At 34.6% G+C, this 17500-nt stretch overlaps 2 protein-coding genes across 3 annotated transcripts in view; both read right to left on the reverse strand.

The window, feature by feature from the left end:
* Window positions 1–6729: 6729 nt before the first annotated feature.
* On the reverse strand, window positions 6730–12280 carry LOC123518434 (sorting nexin-20-like). Of its 2 annotated transcripts, XM_045279249.1 has the most exons (5): window positions 12209–12280; window positions 10215–10425; window positions 9184–9320; window positions 8020–8215; window positions 6730–7591 (listed from the first exon to the last, which is right to left on the reverse strand). In XM_045279249.1, exons 2-5 carry the CDS (start codon window positions 10414–10416, stop codon window positions 7056–7058), a joined length of 1071 nt encoding a protein of 356 aa, XP_045135184.1. In that variant the 5' UTR covers window positions 10417–10425; window positions 12209–12280; the 3' UTR covers window positions 6730–7055. The 2 variants fall into 2 exon arrangements, with proteins under 2 accessions (XP_045135184.1, XP_045135183.1); XM_045279248.1 differs by lacking the exon at window positions 12209–12280 and having other exon boundaries at window positions 10215–10550.
* Window positions 12281–13568: 1288 nt separating this feature from the next.
* LOC123518433 overlaps window positions 13569–17500 on the reverse strand; it is a 7515-nt gene continuing 3583 nt past the window's right edge. Inside the window, exons 7-9 of the mRNA XM_045279247.1 lie at window positions 16039–16179; window positions 15606–15752; window positions 13569–14936 (exon numbers count right to left, since the gene is read on the reverse strand). Of these exons, the coding sequence (XP_045135182.1) occupies window positions 14659–14936; window positions 15606–15752; window positions 16039–16179 (566 nt within the window). The 3' untranslated portion in view covers window positions 13569–14658. The remainder of the gene's footprint in view (window positions 14937–15605; window positions 15753–16038; window positions 16180–17500) is intronic.

The following is a 17500-nucleotide window of genomic DNA, read 5'->3' on the forward strand; positions in this document are numbered from 1 at the left end:
GAAGATGCCGGACTGTTGGCCTCTTGTTCCTGCCAAAAAATAAGTTCTGAAGTCCTACCTATAAGCTACATTTATTCTCTGCTAGATGAACAAGTTCTTCAGTATGAAATGAGGCAAACCCAAATTCTTCTAGTCTCCTTAAAGAATATTTGTTATTTCTTAGTTGTAAGCCAAGCTTGCAAACTACTATACCACTCAGTAAATAAATAACAGGATAATAATTCAGTGAATAAAAAGGCAAATAATCTTGCTCTAAACATGACTTAATACTAATTATTAGATTATTATGCCAAATTATCTCCTAATAAAGTTAAATAATCATTATTATGAACTGTTATACTCTATATTAATGCACATCAATCCATTTCAGTTGAAATTTATCCCATGACTGCACAGGTACATGATTATTATTAAGTAATTTGTCATCATGCAATGCAATAAGGAGAGGCTTATCTAAGCACTGCATTATATTCCATTACAAGGTACATCAATTACATGTGTCTATAACTCAACACAAGTATCATTTAGATACAACATATATCATGAAATATCTACATATATGGAAAATTCCTGAGATTCTAATCTTGTCAGATTGTTTACATGTAGCCTACATGCTTTGGTTAACTATTCAAAATATACAATGACTAAATTTATATTTATCTTATTAGAAAAAAATGACTAGATGGACAATTAAAGCTATAAAACCAACAGAATAATTCAAAGCTAAGTTATTGATTATTAGACAGATAGAGTTTCCTTGTCTGTAATTAAGAATATAAGCATTGCTGTAACAAAGTATTTCAAGATTCCACTAAAAAGTAGAGCTCCTCAAAGTTTTTGGTGTGCTATACATGTACACAGAGATCACTCTAAAAATATAGAGGATCATAATAGTCAGCTTCATATTCCCTATTTTTCAGTCATTAACTAATACAACAATTCTGAGGCAATATAGTACAGCACATCCCATACTAAGTTATATCCTGCACTAGCACTGGCAGGAATGAGAGGAGGGTGGTGAGCAATGAAGGCTGTGAGTGAGCAATGATGCACCAGCACATTATATAGTACTGGTGTTTATTCTGTGATAGATATTGTATACTACATATACTGTGATGATTCATGCATACAAAAAATGTTTAAAGGCTCCATAAGCTAAAATACTTCATGACATATGGAAGTTGATTTTGACTTTGTTTAATTTTTGGACAAATGATTTATGATCAAGGAAGTAAACTCTGAAAATATCAAATATCTGATATAACTTACCTCACATTTATCGTTCTCTCAGGCAAAAACCCTCAAAAGTTACTAAAAAACCTTTGCATATAAGAGATAAACTTTTGCTAAAATGGAACAGAAAACCAGTAAAACAAAAACTTTTAGTTTTTGAATACATATTACCAGAACATCATAAGAGCCACAATCTATTAGAAGACATTACTATAACAACCATTTCATAGAATTCATTTTTGAGATAAGAAACTAGCATAACCTTTAATTTGTTATTCCATTAACAATAATCACCTCACGTCATTACTTCCAAGTTGTATTAACTTAAAGAGTTCTGCAGTATCCTCAATATTTCAAAGGAGAAAAAAGCACAGCTGTAAAATGTAAACTGGGTAGTAAGCCGTGGTACAGTGGAACCATGCGTGCTTTGGGGTCCGAGGGATCTCCAAGCGCACGGGTTCGAATCCTGTCCACGGTCCTAGTGTAGGTTGGGCTTCCTCACTCGGGGCAATGGTTTCCTAGCAGGTGGGCTTTGAGATAGGAGGTACCCTAAACAGTATCCCCTTTAGCCCAGAAATTCCCGTGAAAAGCCCACATGGTATAAAAAAAAAATAAATAAAAAATAAAAATAATAAGCAGACGATAAGACAGGAGTCTAGCTGCAATCTTATGTGGTATAGAATGGTTCTAACTTTTAAAATCATTGTTATATGCTCTTTTTAAATTAACAAACTGTAATCTTCCAAGGTTCGATTATTTAAATACGTTATATTCTGACTTTTCAAAATTAAATTACTGTGAATTCATAAAACATGGAAACTGAATAAAAAGGTACATATAGATATATATATAGTGGTATCCCAGATTATATTCCTTATCTATTCCATGTCCGAGAATGCAATTTGGTTTGGGCACACCGTATCTTCTTTTCCCATTTTGATGCATTCCAGGATAAATTATAAAAGAAAAAATCCTATATCATTAATCAAATTGCAACCACATGGATACAGAATGGTAGTAATATGAGATAGCTGAAGCTAAGGTTAGTCAATGAGCCAGAACATTCAATCAGTGGTGGGGGTGGAATAAGCAGATAAGGAGGGAGAGTGTTAGTGAATGTACTCTGCATCCACAAACACTGCCTTTAACGAGGTATATCTCTACAATAAAGTTACTTTACAATGCTAGCTCCAACAAACGACTGTGGTATTTAACAGTCTAAGAGGATCATAATGAGGTCGCAATCTCAAGTTAATCTTCTTGGGAAAGGTACAAGAGATTACATCCACCATGTTGTTTGTCAGGGCAGCTTCTCTAGCTGATACTGGTTGAGTCTGTAATCTGGCTGATCTGAACTGGCATGCAAGACAAGAATGAATAATTCAACTTAAACATAGCCAACCTAAAAAGCCACCCAGTTAAATTCAAAGCAGCCTAAAAATCTGTCCAACTGTGGATGTCATTTTTTTCCTGCCAAAGCCTACATAAAACAGCACAATTGGACAAGAAAACTGCCCATATGGCAATCCTGGCATCAAGTCTTGCAGTGGTAGTTGAAGTGAAAAGTAGTGAGGTGTATGAAACTTATAGGTTGGTATACTAGGCCAAATACAGTGTATGGTCAGCGGCAGTGGTGGTGGGGCAGTGAAGGAGAATAGGAGGGAGACAAGAAGAGTATAGGTGATGATGGTGGTGGCAATAGTGAGTGCCCTCCACATCCATACACACCAATAGGCAGTGATTGCATCTGTCTCAAGTCTAGCAGTGGCAGTTGAAGTGTGTTCACACACACACACACATATATACACACACATATATATATATATATATATATATATATATATATATATATATATATATATATATATATATATATATTTCACTGTTTGATCTGCTGCAGTCTTCTGACGAGACAGCCAAACGTTACCCTACGGAGCGAGCTCAGAGCTCATTATTTCCGATCATTGGATAGGCCTGAGACCAGGCACACACCACACACCGGGACAACAAGGTCACAACTCCTCGATCTACATCCCGTACCTACTCACTGCTAGGTGAACAGGGGCTACACGTGAAAGGAGACACACCCAAATATCTCCACCCATCCGGGGAATCGAACCCTGTGTGTGTGTGTGTGTGTGTGTGTGTGTGTGTGTGTGTGTGTGTGTGTGTGTGTGTGTGTGTGTGTGTGTGTTTTACTGTTTTGATCTGCTGCAGTCTCTGACGAGACAGCCAGACGTTACCCTACGGAATGAGCTCAGAGCTCATTAAGTATGTGTAGTAGGTAGGTATGTATTTTTGTTTGTTTGTCTGTTTGTAATGTACACACACATCCACAGTGAGCATGAATGGGAGCTTGGGCAGGTTTGAGGCTTTGGACAGGAAGACAATGGTGGCACCACTGGTAGTGTGGGGTCAAGTTGATGCAAAATCTGGGTGTCAGAAAAGAGTATAAGTCGGTTAGGGCATATACTAGGATGAGCATAACCTGGGATACCACTATATATATATAGTATATAGGTATGAGTATATGCTATATAAAACCCTCCTGCTTGGAACCTTTTGCAACCTTGGATATCTCATCCCTATTTATGATGATGAACTGTCCATTTTGCCGAGTTCTAAATAAAATTCAATAGAATTGAAATTCTGTAAAGTGACTGCAAGCAAAATTTAGCTTCCTATTATGTACCATATATTGAGCATCAGTATTAAACATTGTACATCATAATTAGCTAGACTTACTCCAATCTCTATTTTATGACTGATTTTTTTTTACATTTTGAATTTATTAGTCACCAAGCTGGAGGGCTTCATATATATTTGTGTTCTTACTTTCAATGGAAGCCGTGTACATATACGTATATATAAGTTATATATCTCTCATTTCACTGGCAGTCAACATTACGTACAAATCAAAACCAGCCCATATATGTCACAGGTTTTGTTATTGCCACTCTATTTTAATGGAAAACAGTTTACATCTGTTAACTGTATGAATGATGACTGGCACAGTATTGGTCCCACTAATGCAAACATGGAGGATTCTGAGACCTGCTGATACATAAACACTTTTATTAGGACTGAAAGCATCAGTCACTGAAGCACAGAGCTTAAATCTTCCCTTGTTGTTGGTATGCTGGGCAGTTTTTTTTATAAATGCTGCTGCTCCTGATGTTTTCCAAATACCATTAATTAGAATTAATAAGAGCATGGCCTTCAAGTGATCTATATATATTCTTACAATACAAAATAAAAGGCACCAATGCCCTTAATATCCTTTGAAATATTTTGTTGCTTTCCTATTTTACTTCATCCTTTTCATGAATCCACCTAACAGTTAGAGAAAAAAGCAAGATTTTTACTGCTTCCCTTGCTCTACTTTGCCCTGGTCCTAATATGTTTTTCTTTTCTTTAGGTTTACTACTTTCAGATCCTCAGTCATGATAAAGCTCATGAAAAAAATTTGTAAAGTATATACTCTACCAATCATAAAATGTACTACATTACTAGGAATGTTATATTGTTATATTTACTTATTTATTCATGTTAATCAATTTTACATGACAGAGTCAAACTCAATGTGTTCCATTTACTTCTAGTATGATTTTGTGTGTGTGTGTGTGTGTATATATATATATATATATATATATATATATATATATATATATATATATATATATATATATATATATATATATATATATATATATATATATATACACACACACACACACAAGCATTGTAAACCCCTCTTAAGTTGGAGACGAATTAGCTGGATATAAGTTCAACACTTTCAAGATATTTTTTATGTCCTATTCTTAGTGTGTAGGTAGGTATATTTTGCCATTTGATTGAGTAATTTCAAGCCACTTGGTTTATATACAGGCTAAAATACATCTGATAGCTATCACATCATCTCTATCATTTGAGGAATTGTCTGAGACATTGGAGACGTGAAATGAGCGCATGTGACACAGCACTGCCGGTGCCAAGATCAGTGTTTACACAGCTGACTTAGCAAGCATAGGGTGGTGTCCCCCTCAGTTCTGTAGCCCTTATTGTTCCCTTTGTAATTCTATCATGGCTCCTAAAGGCAAGGCAATGTTTTACACATTATTCAGGATGTCAAAATGGTGTCGGTGGCAGACAAAATAGTTGGACCATGAGGTGAGTGTGTATATGAATGTTTGTGTGTACATGCATGCACCCTGAGTCTATTACTTATTCATATAATACATTATACAAATCACTTCAACTGTTAATGTTAACAGGTGTGGAAAATGTGAAAAAAAAAAATAAAATACCCTCAGGTAACTTGGATTTTCAGTTAACTTCGAATGGCATTTCTATAATTGGTCCAACTTATGCAGAGTTTACTGTGTGTGTGTGTGTGTGTGTGTGTGTGTGTGTGTGTGTGTGTGTAAAAAAAAAAATATATATATATACAGGCAACCCCCGATCAATGAACATTCACACAATGAAATTTCACAAAAACAAACATTTCCTTTTACTATAATCTGCTCGTGTAACGAATACCAAACTTGCTTTAACAATATTTTATCCAGGTAAATTTTTCCCAAGTTTGAAAGCCCCGCTATCATACAAGCCGACAGTCTTTTGAATACACTAGTGCCTCTCATGGACAAAACACACATCACTCACTCTCCTACCCTTCCCTGCTCTTAGTTCAAAATAATAACAGCGTCAGCAGCAACTCATCTTCCCTCACTCAACATGCCAACAAAACACCCTGCAACCAGACCTGCAATGTCGTGTAGTGTTGTTAAGAAGAACAGGAACTCTCTTACTCGTGAAGTGAAGCTGGATATTATTCACAGACACAAGAGAGGCGAGAAAACTAATAACATTGCTTGCCACCATGGCTTGACTCCATCTACTGTCTCTACTATTTTCAAATCAGCAGACTCTATGAAGAAGGCTGGTGAGATCGTATCTTCCTTGCAAGCTAAAAGAACCACCCGAACTCGTGACTCTGCAATGGATAAAATGGAAAGCCTTGTGGAAATGTGGTACATAAATTTTGTATGCAGTACAATGATGCGCCTTTTGTTTACATTCCACAGGTTACTGGCTAGCGTCTTTCCCGCTCCACTCCCCCTCCCTTTATAAATTTAAGATCATCAACATTATAAAATTACTTATATACATACATTAGTGTACATTATAATGACTTAGTCTTAAATTAAACTGCTTAAATGCTTAACTTCATAATTTTTACTTTCATTAAACCTTTTACTGTACTATGATGCACTCACGCTTTGTTTACTCTCAATGGAAGTTCAAGTCAGGGGTCAAACTTGTTATAATTGGTTTGCTTGACAAAAATTCACGCAACGAATGTCTTTTTTAGGAATGTAACATGTTTATTAAGCAGGGGTTGCATATATATATATATATATATATATATATATATATATATATATATATATATATATATATATATATATATATATATATATATATATTTGCACTGATCACTTTCTCTAGTTGTGAATTCCAATGATCTCTTGTTTTATTACAAAATTATATCTCTACACCTGTATTTAGTGGAAGTAGTAAGCTTTAGTTTGGAACAATTCACATGAACAATAATCAACTTTTTTTTTCTAATATAGTAACCAGTCTGGATCTGGTGGCACTTATGCCATGTAAGCTTTTTGGAAGATGTCTGCAGCAGAAGCTGCTCACATAGCAGCCCCATTCAGTACATTTGCATTTGGTACATGTACTCAATGCAAAACAAGTAGATCTAAGCTTTGGTTATGGCTGCCAAAATACACTTCTATTAATAATCCTCTTCAATGAAGTGTTCGTATAGCAATTTCATCCCTCAGGAGGTCTAGAAGATTGGGCACCACATCCTCTTGTGCCTTTTGCTTGTTTAAAAGATCAATTTTTTTCCTGATTGCATTTCTATCCTTTCCAAGAATCCTCCACAAGTTGTCACAGAACACCAGCAATGGGAGGTAAAATTCTTTGCAGACATTTCTATTGATTGGCAACTGGAACTTTTTCAGAGCATGTTTAGCAAATAAATAACACCTCTCATAATTACTAAGAGCATAAAGACATACAATGAGCTGACACAGAATACGAAGCATGAGTCCTGTATCCCACTGCAAGTTATTAAGTAAAACATACGTGTTTTCCAAGATAGGCTCAGCCTCTTCAAACTGTGAGTGAAGAAGATGGTTATTGCTTGCTATGATCTCAGGGTGGTATAGGAATTTTGAGAACACAGCTGTTCTACATAGAACACCTTCTTCCTGGACGAAGTTCATGAAACGTGCCAAGCCTTTGCAACGTTCAGTGATCACCTCTTTGCTGAAGTTGCCTGCAATATCAATGTAAATAACAAGAGTCTTTTGACATTTTTGATCAAGAATTAAAAAGTACATATTCTTATCATGAGTATAACTATATGAATATGCTATTAAAGAAGCAATCAAAACCAAGATTTGCTTTCCATTTTACCAAAATAATGAACTATATGTCTATATTTTGAGTATGCAAAATAGTACTTGCAAATAGTGTCTCACATGCAAATGCATTTAAAAAATAGTGTAACATATAGTAAATGGGTACAATTTTGAGGCAAGGGTACAGTAAGTTATTAAGTGTGTTGAGATACAAACAACAAAACAATTTAGTCTGATAAGGTAGTTTCAGCCAAATGGTGAAAAATTTTTAAGATTCAAGACAGTAACCACAAGACCAATAAAAGGTTCTTCAGGATAAGACGCCAATATAAATAATACTTACCGATAAGAACTTTTTTAGGAAAGCCTTCAAACTCCTCCATCAATGAGCGGTGTGACTCCATCAAAGCAGAGTAAACAGCAAGGAATTCTGAGTATCTCCGCGTGAAGGACGCACAGCACTTGGGCACTGGTTTGTACAACATTCGGTTCTCTCCATCTGGGCACTTTACAAACCTCTGCACCTCAACTGTGTATACCTGCACACAAAGGAGCTTATCTGGAGACTCAATTAACATTACATCCATATTTCTTGTAGGGCTTTTTGTTTTATTTCTAATCAATATTCAAATAACAATGGTGAATATAAAACCTAACACACTTCTAAACTTCTAAAAAAAGTCTAGAAAGAAAGAAAACTTCACTTTGCTGAGTGACATAAACCTCCTATACACATATTTTACCTCTACATTTCATGATTCAACATTCCAAAGTTGTAAGAGATTTAAAGATGATTTCAGAGGTCAAGAAAAAAATTATATTGTGTAATTATACAAAAAATAAGCCTTAAAAGTATTAACTAGCAGTGCTGAGCACTTATCACAGCAGACATCTGGGAATAATTGATACTAAGTAGTGTTTTTATACCAGAATCCTGAACACATCTACGGCTAAATCCTTGAGGAAGTCATAATCTGATATCCTCATTCACATTTGTTACAACTATTAGGTACAAACTGGTATTCAAATCCACAAAGTACATATGTATATATGATATCCATGGATTTCATAATTCTGATATCTGATTCATCTTTAGTTCAACAGAAGTAAATATGATCAGTTTTCATATCTTCCTTATCAATTACTTTGAGCTGTATGGAGCTGAAGTAATGACAAGAGGTACAGACTCAAGACCTGATCTTCATACCTGATGATCATTGTCAAAAGTTCTAAAACCTAAGGTGCTGTACCTCATTTCTACACTCTCTGACAAGGGTTTCTCATGCTTAATTAATTCCACTTTCACATGAAGTTCTCATTGTTTTTATATGTTGATCATGGTAATTACACTCATGATCCAGATAAATTTTCTTTTCTCTAGATCAAAAAATTGTGCCTCTACTTAATATATAAACCAGCCTTAACTAAAGTTGTCATACTGCTCAATGTGTTGAGTAGAGCACACAACACAAGCTATGCCATATTATCCTAAACAAATCAATCTTACCACAAATTTTTCTTCCTTGGTCAGGTGAGTACAAGCAGAGCGTATCATGTACCTGACGACTGTCTTGTTCTCCTTCCGACTGGCTGGGTACGAGCGAGGCCTCGTCGAGTGCGGGTTTGGTGAGGGTGCATCATCATCTTGGGGGAATTTATATCAACTAGTCCAAATCATAGATATGGAAAAAAATCCCTACACAGAAAGAATACTGAACACTAGTTTTGCATACCTTTTTGTGTATTAAAGGATACAAGTTATATACCAAACACTAACTCTCAACAATATTTCAGTTACATATTTAGTTATATATTTCTATAATGTATAATGTACTAGCATTGTACAGCAATGTGATTGGGTTATTTACTTGGGACTCTTAAAGATTAATACAGACATGTTTAATAAAGTAAATTATACAGTACAGCAAAATCCATAAACTATAATGTGAATATTATATACAATTAAAATAATGTGAATAATATATGAAAATGTAGACAAGATTATGAAAGTGGTGGCTTGATCCCCTGACTGCTAATGGGACAATGACACATATTTTTAGTTAACTCATGTGAAAGTATAGAATAAAAACAAAGCTGGTCACTAAAAGGTTCAGACTACATAATCACCTATTATGCTATCAATGGTGTCTTTAAATTACATCATAAATTTCTACTAGACTATTTCATTACATTTGAGAAGAGGCTATAGCAGTCAAAAGTTATCATGCCCTTAATGCTTTTGTGCTGAAATACAATGTGTATTTTTGACACTTGGAAAATGTAATTGGTAACATAAAAAAATGGTGTATGTTATTTTCATTACTGGAGCAGAACAAATCATAGACATAATGTTCAATGGGGCACAGACCAGAGGGAAATACAAGAAAGCAACTTTAGCAGTGGGGGAAAACATAACACAATGCACACTTCAATTAAAAAAAAAACATAACCCACAGTAATTATATAATCTGAAAACAAGATTGGCTACAAAAAGAATTTTGGTGCAAAATCACAAATTAAAGCAAAGGATTGGTTTACCTTCACTATCGCAGGAAACAAATTCTTCTAGAGAAGTATTCAAGCTTTGAGTGTGAGGGCAAGAGAGTTCTGAGTTGCAAGGGGAGGAGACAGTCGGCTCTGGAGGTGAGAGCTTTAGTTCACAGGAAAGAGTGGAATGAGACAAAAGTGCAACCTCCTCCTCCTCTTCTTCCAATGCACTGATATCATCATCTGTATCCATAATGCCACACTGCAAAGTATTACAGTCTTAGGAACACTGAGAAAAATTATTACTTCAACAGCTAATCAGATGATTATATTAAAACACTACAAAAATTATCTAAAACCAATTCTACAATATTTCTTTGATTAAGCAGACCATGCCAAGTTTATGATTATATTTACATTAATCAATCATACTAAATGCCATGCACTTTATGAACTGAAGTGAAAAATACTATTGTGCAGATCTAGTAAAACTATTGCATCTTAGCTTTGTCTCATGCATTGCAAGAGACATGAAAAACATGTAAAATAAAGCACATGTCCAATATACTAAATACCAAAAAAGTTATTTACTTTGTAGGTTTAAAAAGTAAGATTTAATAGAGAAGCATCTCTAAAGCTGCTACAACCAATTCTGAATCCATCTTACAGCAGAGTGTACCACCCTTCAGGGAAACCTCCCTCTCAATGCAAGGGTCATGCAGCCATTCTGGAACAGTTCTGGCTGTAGCAATACAACATTCTCACAAATATTTTTTGCTTATGTGTCTTTGGGGATGAGCTAGATCAAGGGCAAAGTTCTCAGCTTGCAGTTGAAAGGTTAAAGGCTTAGTCCAAGTTCACAACCCAGCTACCTTTCTTAAGCTATTTTATAATTTTTGTTCTCAGGTTGTATGTCTTTGGTCAGCCTCTAGTTGTGGCCACACCTGGTCATGGGGGGGATTCTAATTTTATAAATTCCCACCTAAAGAAGTGACTCATGGTTTGAAATAAAATTGTACAGTAAAAAATCACAACTCTGCATATGAAGTAAATCTTTTACTGAAGCTTACAATTTGAGGTGCATATATATATATATATATATATATATATATATATATATATATATATATATATATATATATATATATATATATATATATATGTGTGTGTGTGTGTGTGTGTGTGTGTGTGTGTACATATATATATATATATATATATATATATATATATATATATATATATATATATATATATATATATATATATATATATATACACACACACACACACACACATATATATATATATATATATATATATATATATATATATATATATATATATATATATATATATATATATATATATATATATATATATATGTGTGTGTGTGTGTATATATATATATATATATATATATATATATATATATATATATATATATATATATATATATATATATATATATATATATATATACACACACACACACACACATAAATAATAAATAATAAAATCTTATACACTTTATTTGCTTGCTGTTTGTCCTGCTACTCGTGTATTATGGTGAAGATATTAGATACAAATAGAAGCCATACATTACTCGCAGAGTCAATATATGTAAAGGCTAATAGCTTTATTCTAGTTTATAATATGGTTCAAAACCTGGAAAGATAAGGCCAGGTTTTCATGACTCTTCCCAACCGATAGGGCACAATCCTTTGTAATTTACCACTACAAACAAAACATTCTTGAAGACTCTAACAACTTCCACTGATGTTTAAAAAAGAAAAAAAGAAAGAAAAAAACCTAATTTAGGCAAGCCGAAATGTTTGAGTATACAGGCTATAGTCAAACAGTGCTACTAACCCTAACACATCTTCTTACGAGCCATTATCTACCCCGTAACTACCTCAAGATCACCAAAGCACATGCCGATGAGATACAGCAGCAATACAGACTGAGGAGGTGAGGAGTGAGAACGAAGGAGCGAAAAGGAAAAAGCTGAAACTCAGTACACTGATTGGGGATACTGGAACACGCACCTGCGATGTTTACTAGACGGGAGCGGGAAGTCGTCTGCTGCCTTACTTGTGTTCCAGCGACGCCCCTTTCCAGCCGAGCAGTGAGTACTGGAGGGGGAGCTCTTGTAAAATCTAGGCGTGTGAGATGCTACATTTTCCAGCTCCGTATCTCTGTACTTCACACTTCTATTGCTACTTTATGTATATATGTCATTTATCTAATCATTTACATCCTCCTTAGTCCTTACTTATTCTTTTGGGCTCTTACGGTCTTTCCTTATCTTGCCATCCTCATATCTCTTCACATTGTACTTATCATAGATTTATCCCATATTTCACAGTAATTTTTGCTCTTCACTTCACATGATGTCATTAATGCATTTGTTTGTATATTTACGTATTTATTTGTTAATTCGATAATTTCTATAATTCTTGACATAAGACCCGTAGAAAGCCACAGTGCGTGCGTCTCAGCGATTTGAACTGGCAATTTATTTTCTATAAATTAGATATATAAACTATTGCGTGGTTTCTTTAAAGTATTTTTCCTGTTTACGGTGTATTCTTTTTAAATAAGAAATCCAGAATCATGAAAACACCTTTGAAAACATGTAATGACTGAAGTCTTAGGGTTTGTTAACAGTTTTCAAAGGTTAAAGAAATGATACATCAGTCATGGGTATTGTCCTGTGATGGTGGAATATTTTTTTCAAAACTCCTAAAAGTCATAAAAACACTGGAAAATCCCCAGTAAGTTAAACTATAAGCCATTAACATCAGTTGTGATGGCACAGATTTCTTATGTTCGTGTAAAAGAAAACATTTAAAAAGTAACACGTTCATAGACTTCTCACTCGTCTTTATTTGATTTTGTCATTTATACAGACATATCCATCTTCTACTCCCTTATGTGCAGTGATGAATAGTTTTTGTGTCATATACTGGAAATACAAAGCTAGCGTATTTGCTTTTGAAAACAGCTACGGTGAACCGACACTAATGTGATACATTGGCCGTGAAAATGAATGTCTATCCACAGATTAATACCATATTATTATCCAACGCCTAAATATGAGAGAGAGAGAGAGAGAGAGAGAGAGAGAGAGAGAGAGAGAGAGAGAGAGAGCGTAATGAGAAGGCCTCGCTTGGGAAAGTTTGAGAGCTGAACACCTTCCACTGCTTAATTTATCTATAGCAGCTCAAGGTCGTACAAATTTGAATAAAAATTGTGATGATGCTGATGCACATAGTAATAATAATAATAGTAAAAATAATAATAATAATAATAATAATAATAATAATAATAATAATAATAATAATAATAATAATAATAATGGTAAAAACAGAAGAAGAAAAGAAAAAAAAGAAGCGGGAGAAGAAAAAGCAGGAGGAGGAGAAGAAGAAGAAGAAGAAGAAGAAGAAGAAGAAGAAGAAGAAGAAGAAGAAGAAGGATGTAAGCATCATCACTTTTATCTAGATATAAAGATGCAGTAACAATAATAAGGAAAGGCATGCAGTGAGCACATGCCTCTGTCAGCTCTTCCTAGGAGCCTCTGTACAAAATCAATAAGGAAGGAACATTTAGCTAACTGGGACTAATACATGAAAAATTACGAAAATAAAGAAATCAATAAATACATAAATAGATAGATAGATAAATAGATAGACAGATAAATAAACAATAAGTGAATAAAGAAAGCAAGAGAAAGAAAAGAAGAAGAAAGAAAAGAAAGCAAAACAAAGAACGAATCAATAAATAAAAAAGAATCTTGGATCTACATACGTATTTGGATCCGCCTCAAAATCTACACAACTCTTTCTTGGTCCTTACAATCAACGTTTCATAAAGTTCTCATTGATATGATTTGATGACAATAACGAAATTACTAAAATAACATACATTCTGTAATATAATGAAATTCTGACGCCACTTCTGGGATAGAAATAATAACAAATTGTGGATAAGTGCAATTCGTAATAGGCACAGTGCTCCATTCAGCCATTTTGTAGATTAGCGTTCTGTCCTGAAGTGAATGAACAACGAAAAGTTATGATCTTTCATGCAGTAAGTAAAGTCTTGGTCGAAAGTAACCATCTACAACTATAACTGTATTTCAGTTTGTTTTGTGACCTCATAACATGCCTTATAATATGTCAAGAATTTCTCTATTAATCGCCAGCTTGTGTGAAAACATTGCTAGCAAATCAGAGGACTTATGGCTGAGGGAAAGCGAAAAACACACCATGACGATAATACAGCGTACTATTAAGGCCGATGCCATCACCAGCATGCACCACTATCACTACAGCTGCTACTTCTGCCGGTACTGTTGTTACTACTGCTACTACTACTGCTACTACTATTACAACAAGAACAACAACAACAATAACTACTACTACTACTTCTACTACTACTACTACTACTACTACGGTTATCAAGGTGGTCACAGTCTTCTGGTCATGACTAAACATTATTCTGAGTCGCTAGAATCACAGGAGCCGGAGCATTCTGCCTTCTCTTCGTCAGGATCAGCAGTGTCTTGGTCCACTTTATGGCAACAATCGTAGCAACTTTTGAAGATTATCAGCAGAGTCATCAAGATGAACAATACGATGCCGATGTAGATGATAACGAGGAACGGCAAGTCCAGTAAGAAAATCAACACGAGAGTGAAGACGTTCAGACCATCGTTGCAGGTGTCCCCCGCAGGGCAGTTGTTGATTTTGTACTCAGCGGCACGCACGTTACCTGCACACACACACACACACACACACACACACACACACACACACACACACACACACACACACACACACACACACACACACACACACACACAAATAAAAATAATATAAGAACATGAGGCCAACAAGAGACAGTTCCTGCATAAAACATGCATATCTACATCTACTTATGATTCATGTGCCTAAATTAATTAAATCTCAAACAGAGACCTTTGGCAGGTGACGCGTATGCCTCTCTCACTCCCAGCAAAAAATAATAATAATAATAATAATAATAATAATAATAATAATAATAATAATAATAAAAATAATAATAATAATGGTAATGATATGTATGCCTCTTCCATCTCCAGCAAAAACAATAATGATAATGATAATAACAATAATAATAATAATAATAATAATAATAATAATAATAATAATAATAATAATAATAATAATAATAATAATAATGATAATAATAATAATAATAAAATACAAAAGAGGATGGTGAGATGACTGGTTACATACAGAGATATACCAAGGTTCATGAAAAGTGTGTAGGAAAATTCAATGGATTTAAAATTTCTAATAAGTGTATGTAATATGACCACATGATCTTGATTTTAGAGTGAGTAATCTTGAGTGAATTAGTATTATTCTACATAACAAGTAACGACACAGAGCAACTCACCGAAAGTAAGCCAGATAAGCTGGAAAAGTGCAAAAATGAGCACGGGCAGGAAGGCGGCGAACTGGGTGCGGTCCCAAGAAATCGCCACCCAGTTTGGGTACATCAGACAGCACAGTGCAGAGCAGAATATCACCAGCGTCACCACACCTGCGCATCAAGCACGAGACATCAAGGATTGTGAGAAGCTGTATTCATAAGATAAAGGTCACTCCCTCACTACCTCATCAAGGTCATTCAGATTGACTTGGTCACCAAGAACATCCTCAGACGTAAGGAATGTAACTAATGTTTGTGTTAACACAGTATTGGTAAATAAAGTTGTTTGTTGCTTCTGTCCCGAATGGTTCATGGCAACACTTCGCAAAGGAAGAAGTGATTCAACCAATGAGAGTTGACGCAAAAATGTCGATGTAACAAGACACCAGTGACTCACCGTACACGATAAGCCAGTAGGGTATCCACAGATCAGGATCACAAATATTGATGAAGGCAGAGCCCACAGCAATGGCGGTCACTGCCAGAAGGGTGTAGCAGATCAGAGCAATTATGATGATCCACTCCTGCCAGCTTGGCGCTGAAAAGGATCATCTATCATATAGTGTCTCCCATCTATACCCACAACAGTCTTCAGAAACACCTCAATAATAGTACGAACTGAAAATTTACAGTTTGCTTGAAGAGTAAAGAATTAGTTACGTGGAGACAGGACTGATATAACCGAAGACTCTCTTCTGCTTTAGTGATGTTTTCATTTAGAATTGAGATAAAGTTAATTCTCCGCCTGCTTTCATATACATAAATTATGTATGAATATTTAAGAATGTTTGTAACTGACTACATAATGTTCTCAATGTTTCAGTACATGGCATTATAAATGGTGGCCTATAATTCCATACGTCATTCATAAGAGTGTAGCTATCAACCTTGAGAGGCCTTGCTGTCTTTCCTTCTCAAAAATATAACTTGATCAAGGCCGTTCACATGTTACACTCTTTCACACTAGAGATGTATCGATACCAAAATTTTGGCCGATTCCGATACCAGTACCGATACCACCTAATTGGGCCGATACCGATACTACTACCGATACCGATACTACTACTTATAGTGATTACTGCACTGGACACCAGGATGAGTTGGTGGACGGCGAGCGTTATCAGATGGGAGGCTTTGTTTTGGGGGATGCTGTAAGTCCTTCTGAGAACGTTTGTGAAATAGGAGCAATTCTAGAAGCTTTTTGAAGCCATTTGCAAAGGTAAATTACTCAGTAATTGGAATGAATATCTTCTCAGTCTTCTGATTCTTGTCAGTTATTTTAAATTCTTACTTCTTACTCCTTTAGCAACCATTTGGTCTTGTGCATTTTCATTATTAATTTTATTGACGATATTTTGGTGATCAAAAATATTTTTAAAATTATTAAAATTGTAAAACAGACACAAAATATTAGCAAAAGAAACTCATTTTGTTGTGTATGTTTCTCTTTAATTAAATCTGACATCCTTTGATGTTAATTCATTAGACATTAGTAGACCAATTCAGAAAAATGAGCTTTCACCTAATCTTTTCAATTAAATAGGAGAAAAGTTTAGTTTATTCTAAATTTCTAGTGTATTGCTATGATCTTAAATCATTAATATGCAGCAAATTATACACAATGCACATGATTACAAAACAGAATCGTTACTTTCTTAGTTATGGAATTTTTACATAAAAAATTAAACTTGCATTAAAATTAATATACAGATATAATTCGAGCTTCCACCTATTCCAGTATGATATCTTGGAAAAGGCTAGCACTAGCACTGTTAATTATAAATCAAATAAGAATATGCTGTTATTTACAATAATGCAAAAATGCCTAACTATATATATATATATATATATATATATAT

The sequence above is a fragment of the Portunus trituberculatus genome, chromosome 43, assembly GCF_017591435.1.
Source record: "Portunus trituberculatus isolate SZX2019 chromosome 43, ASM1759143v1, whole genome shotgun sequence".
NCBI lineage: Eukaryota > Metazoa > Arthropoda > Malacostraca > Decapoda > Portunidae > Portunus > Portunus trituberculatus.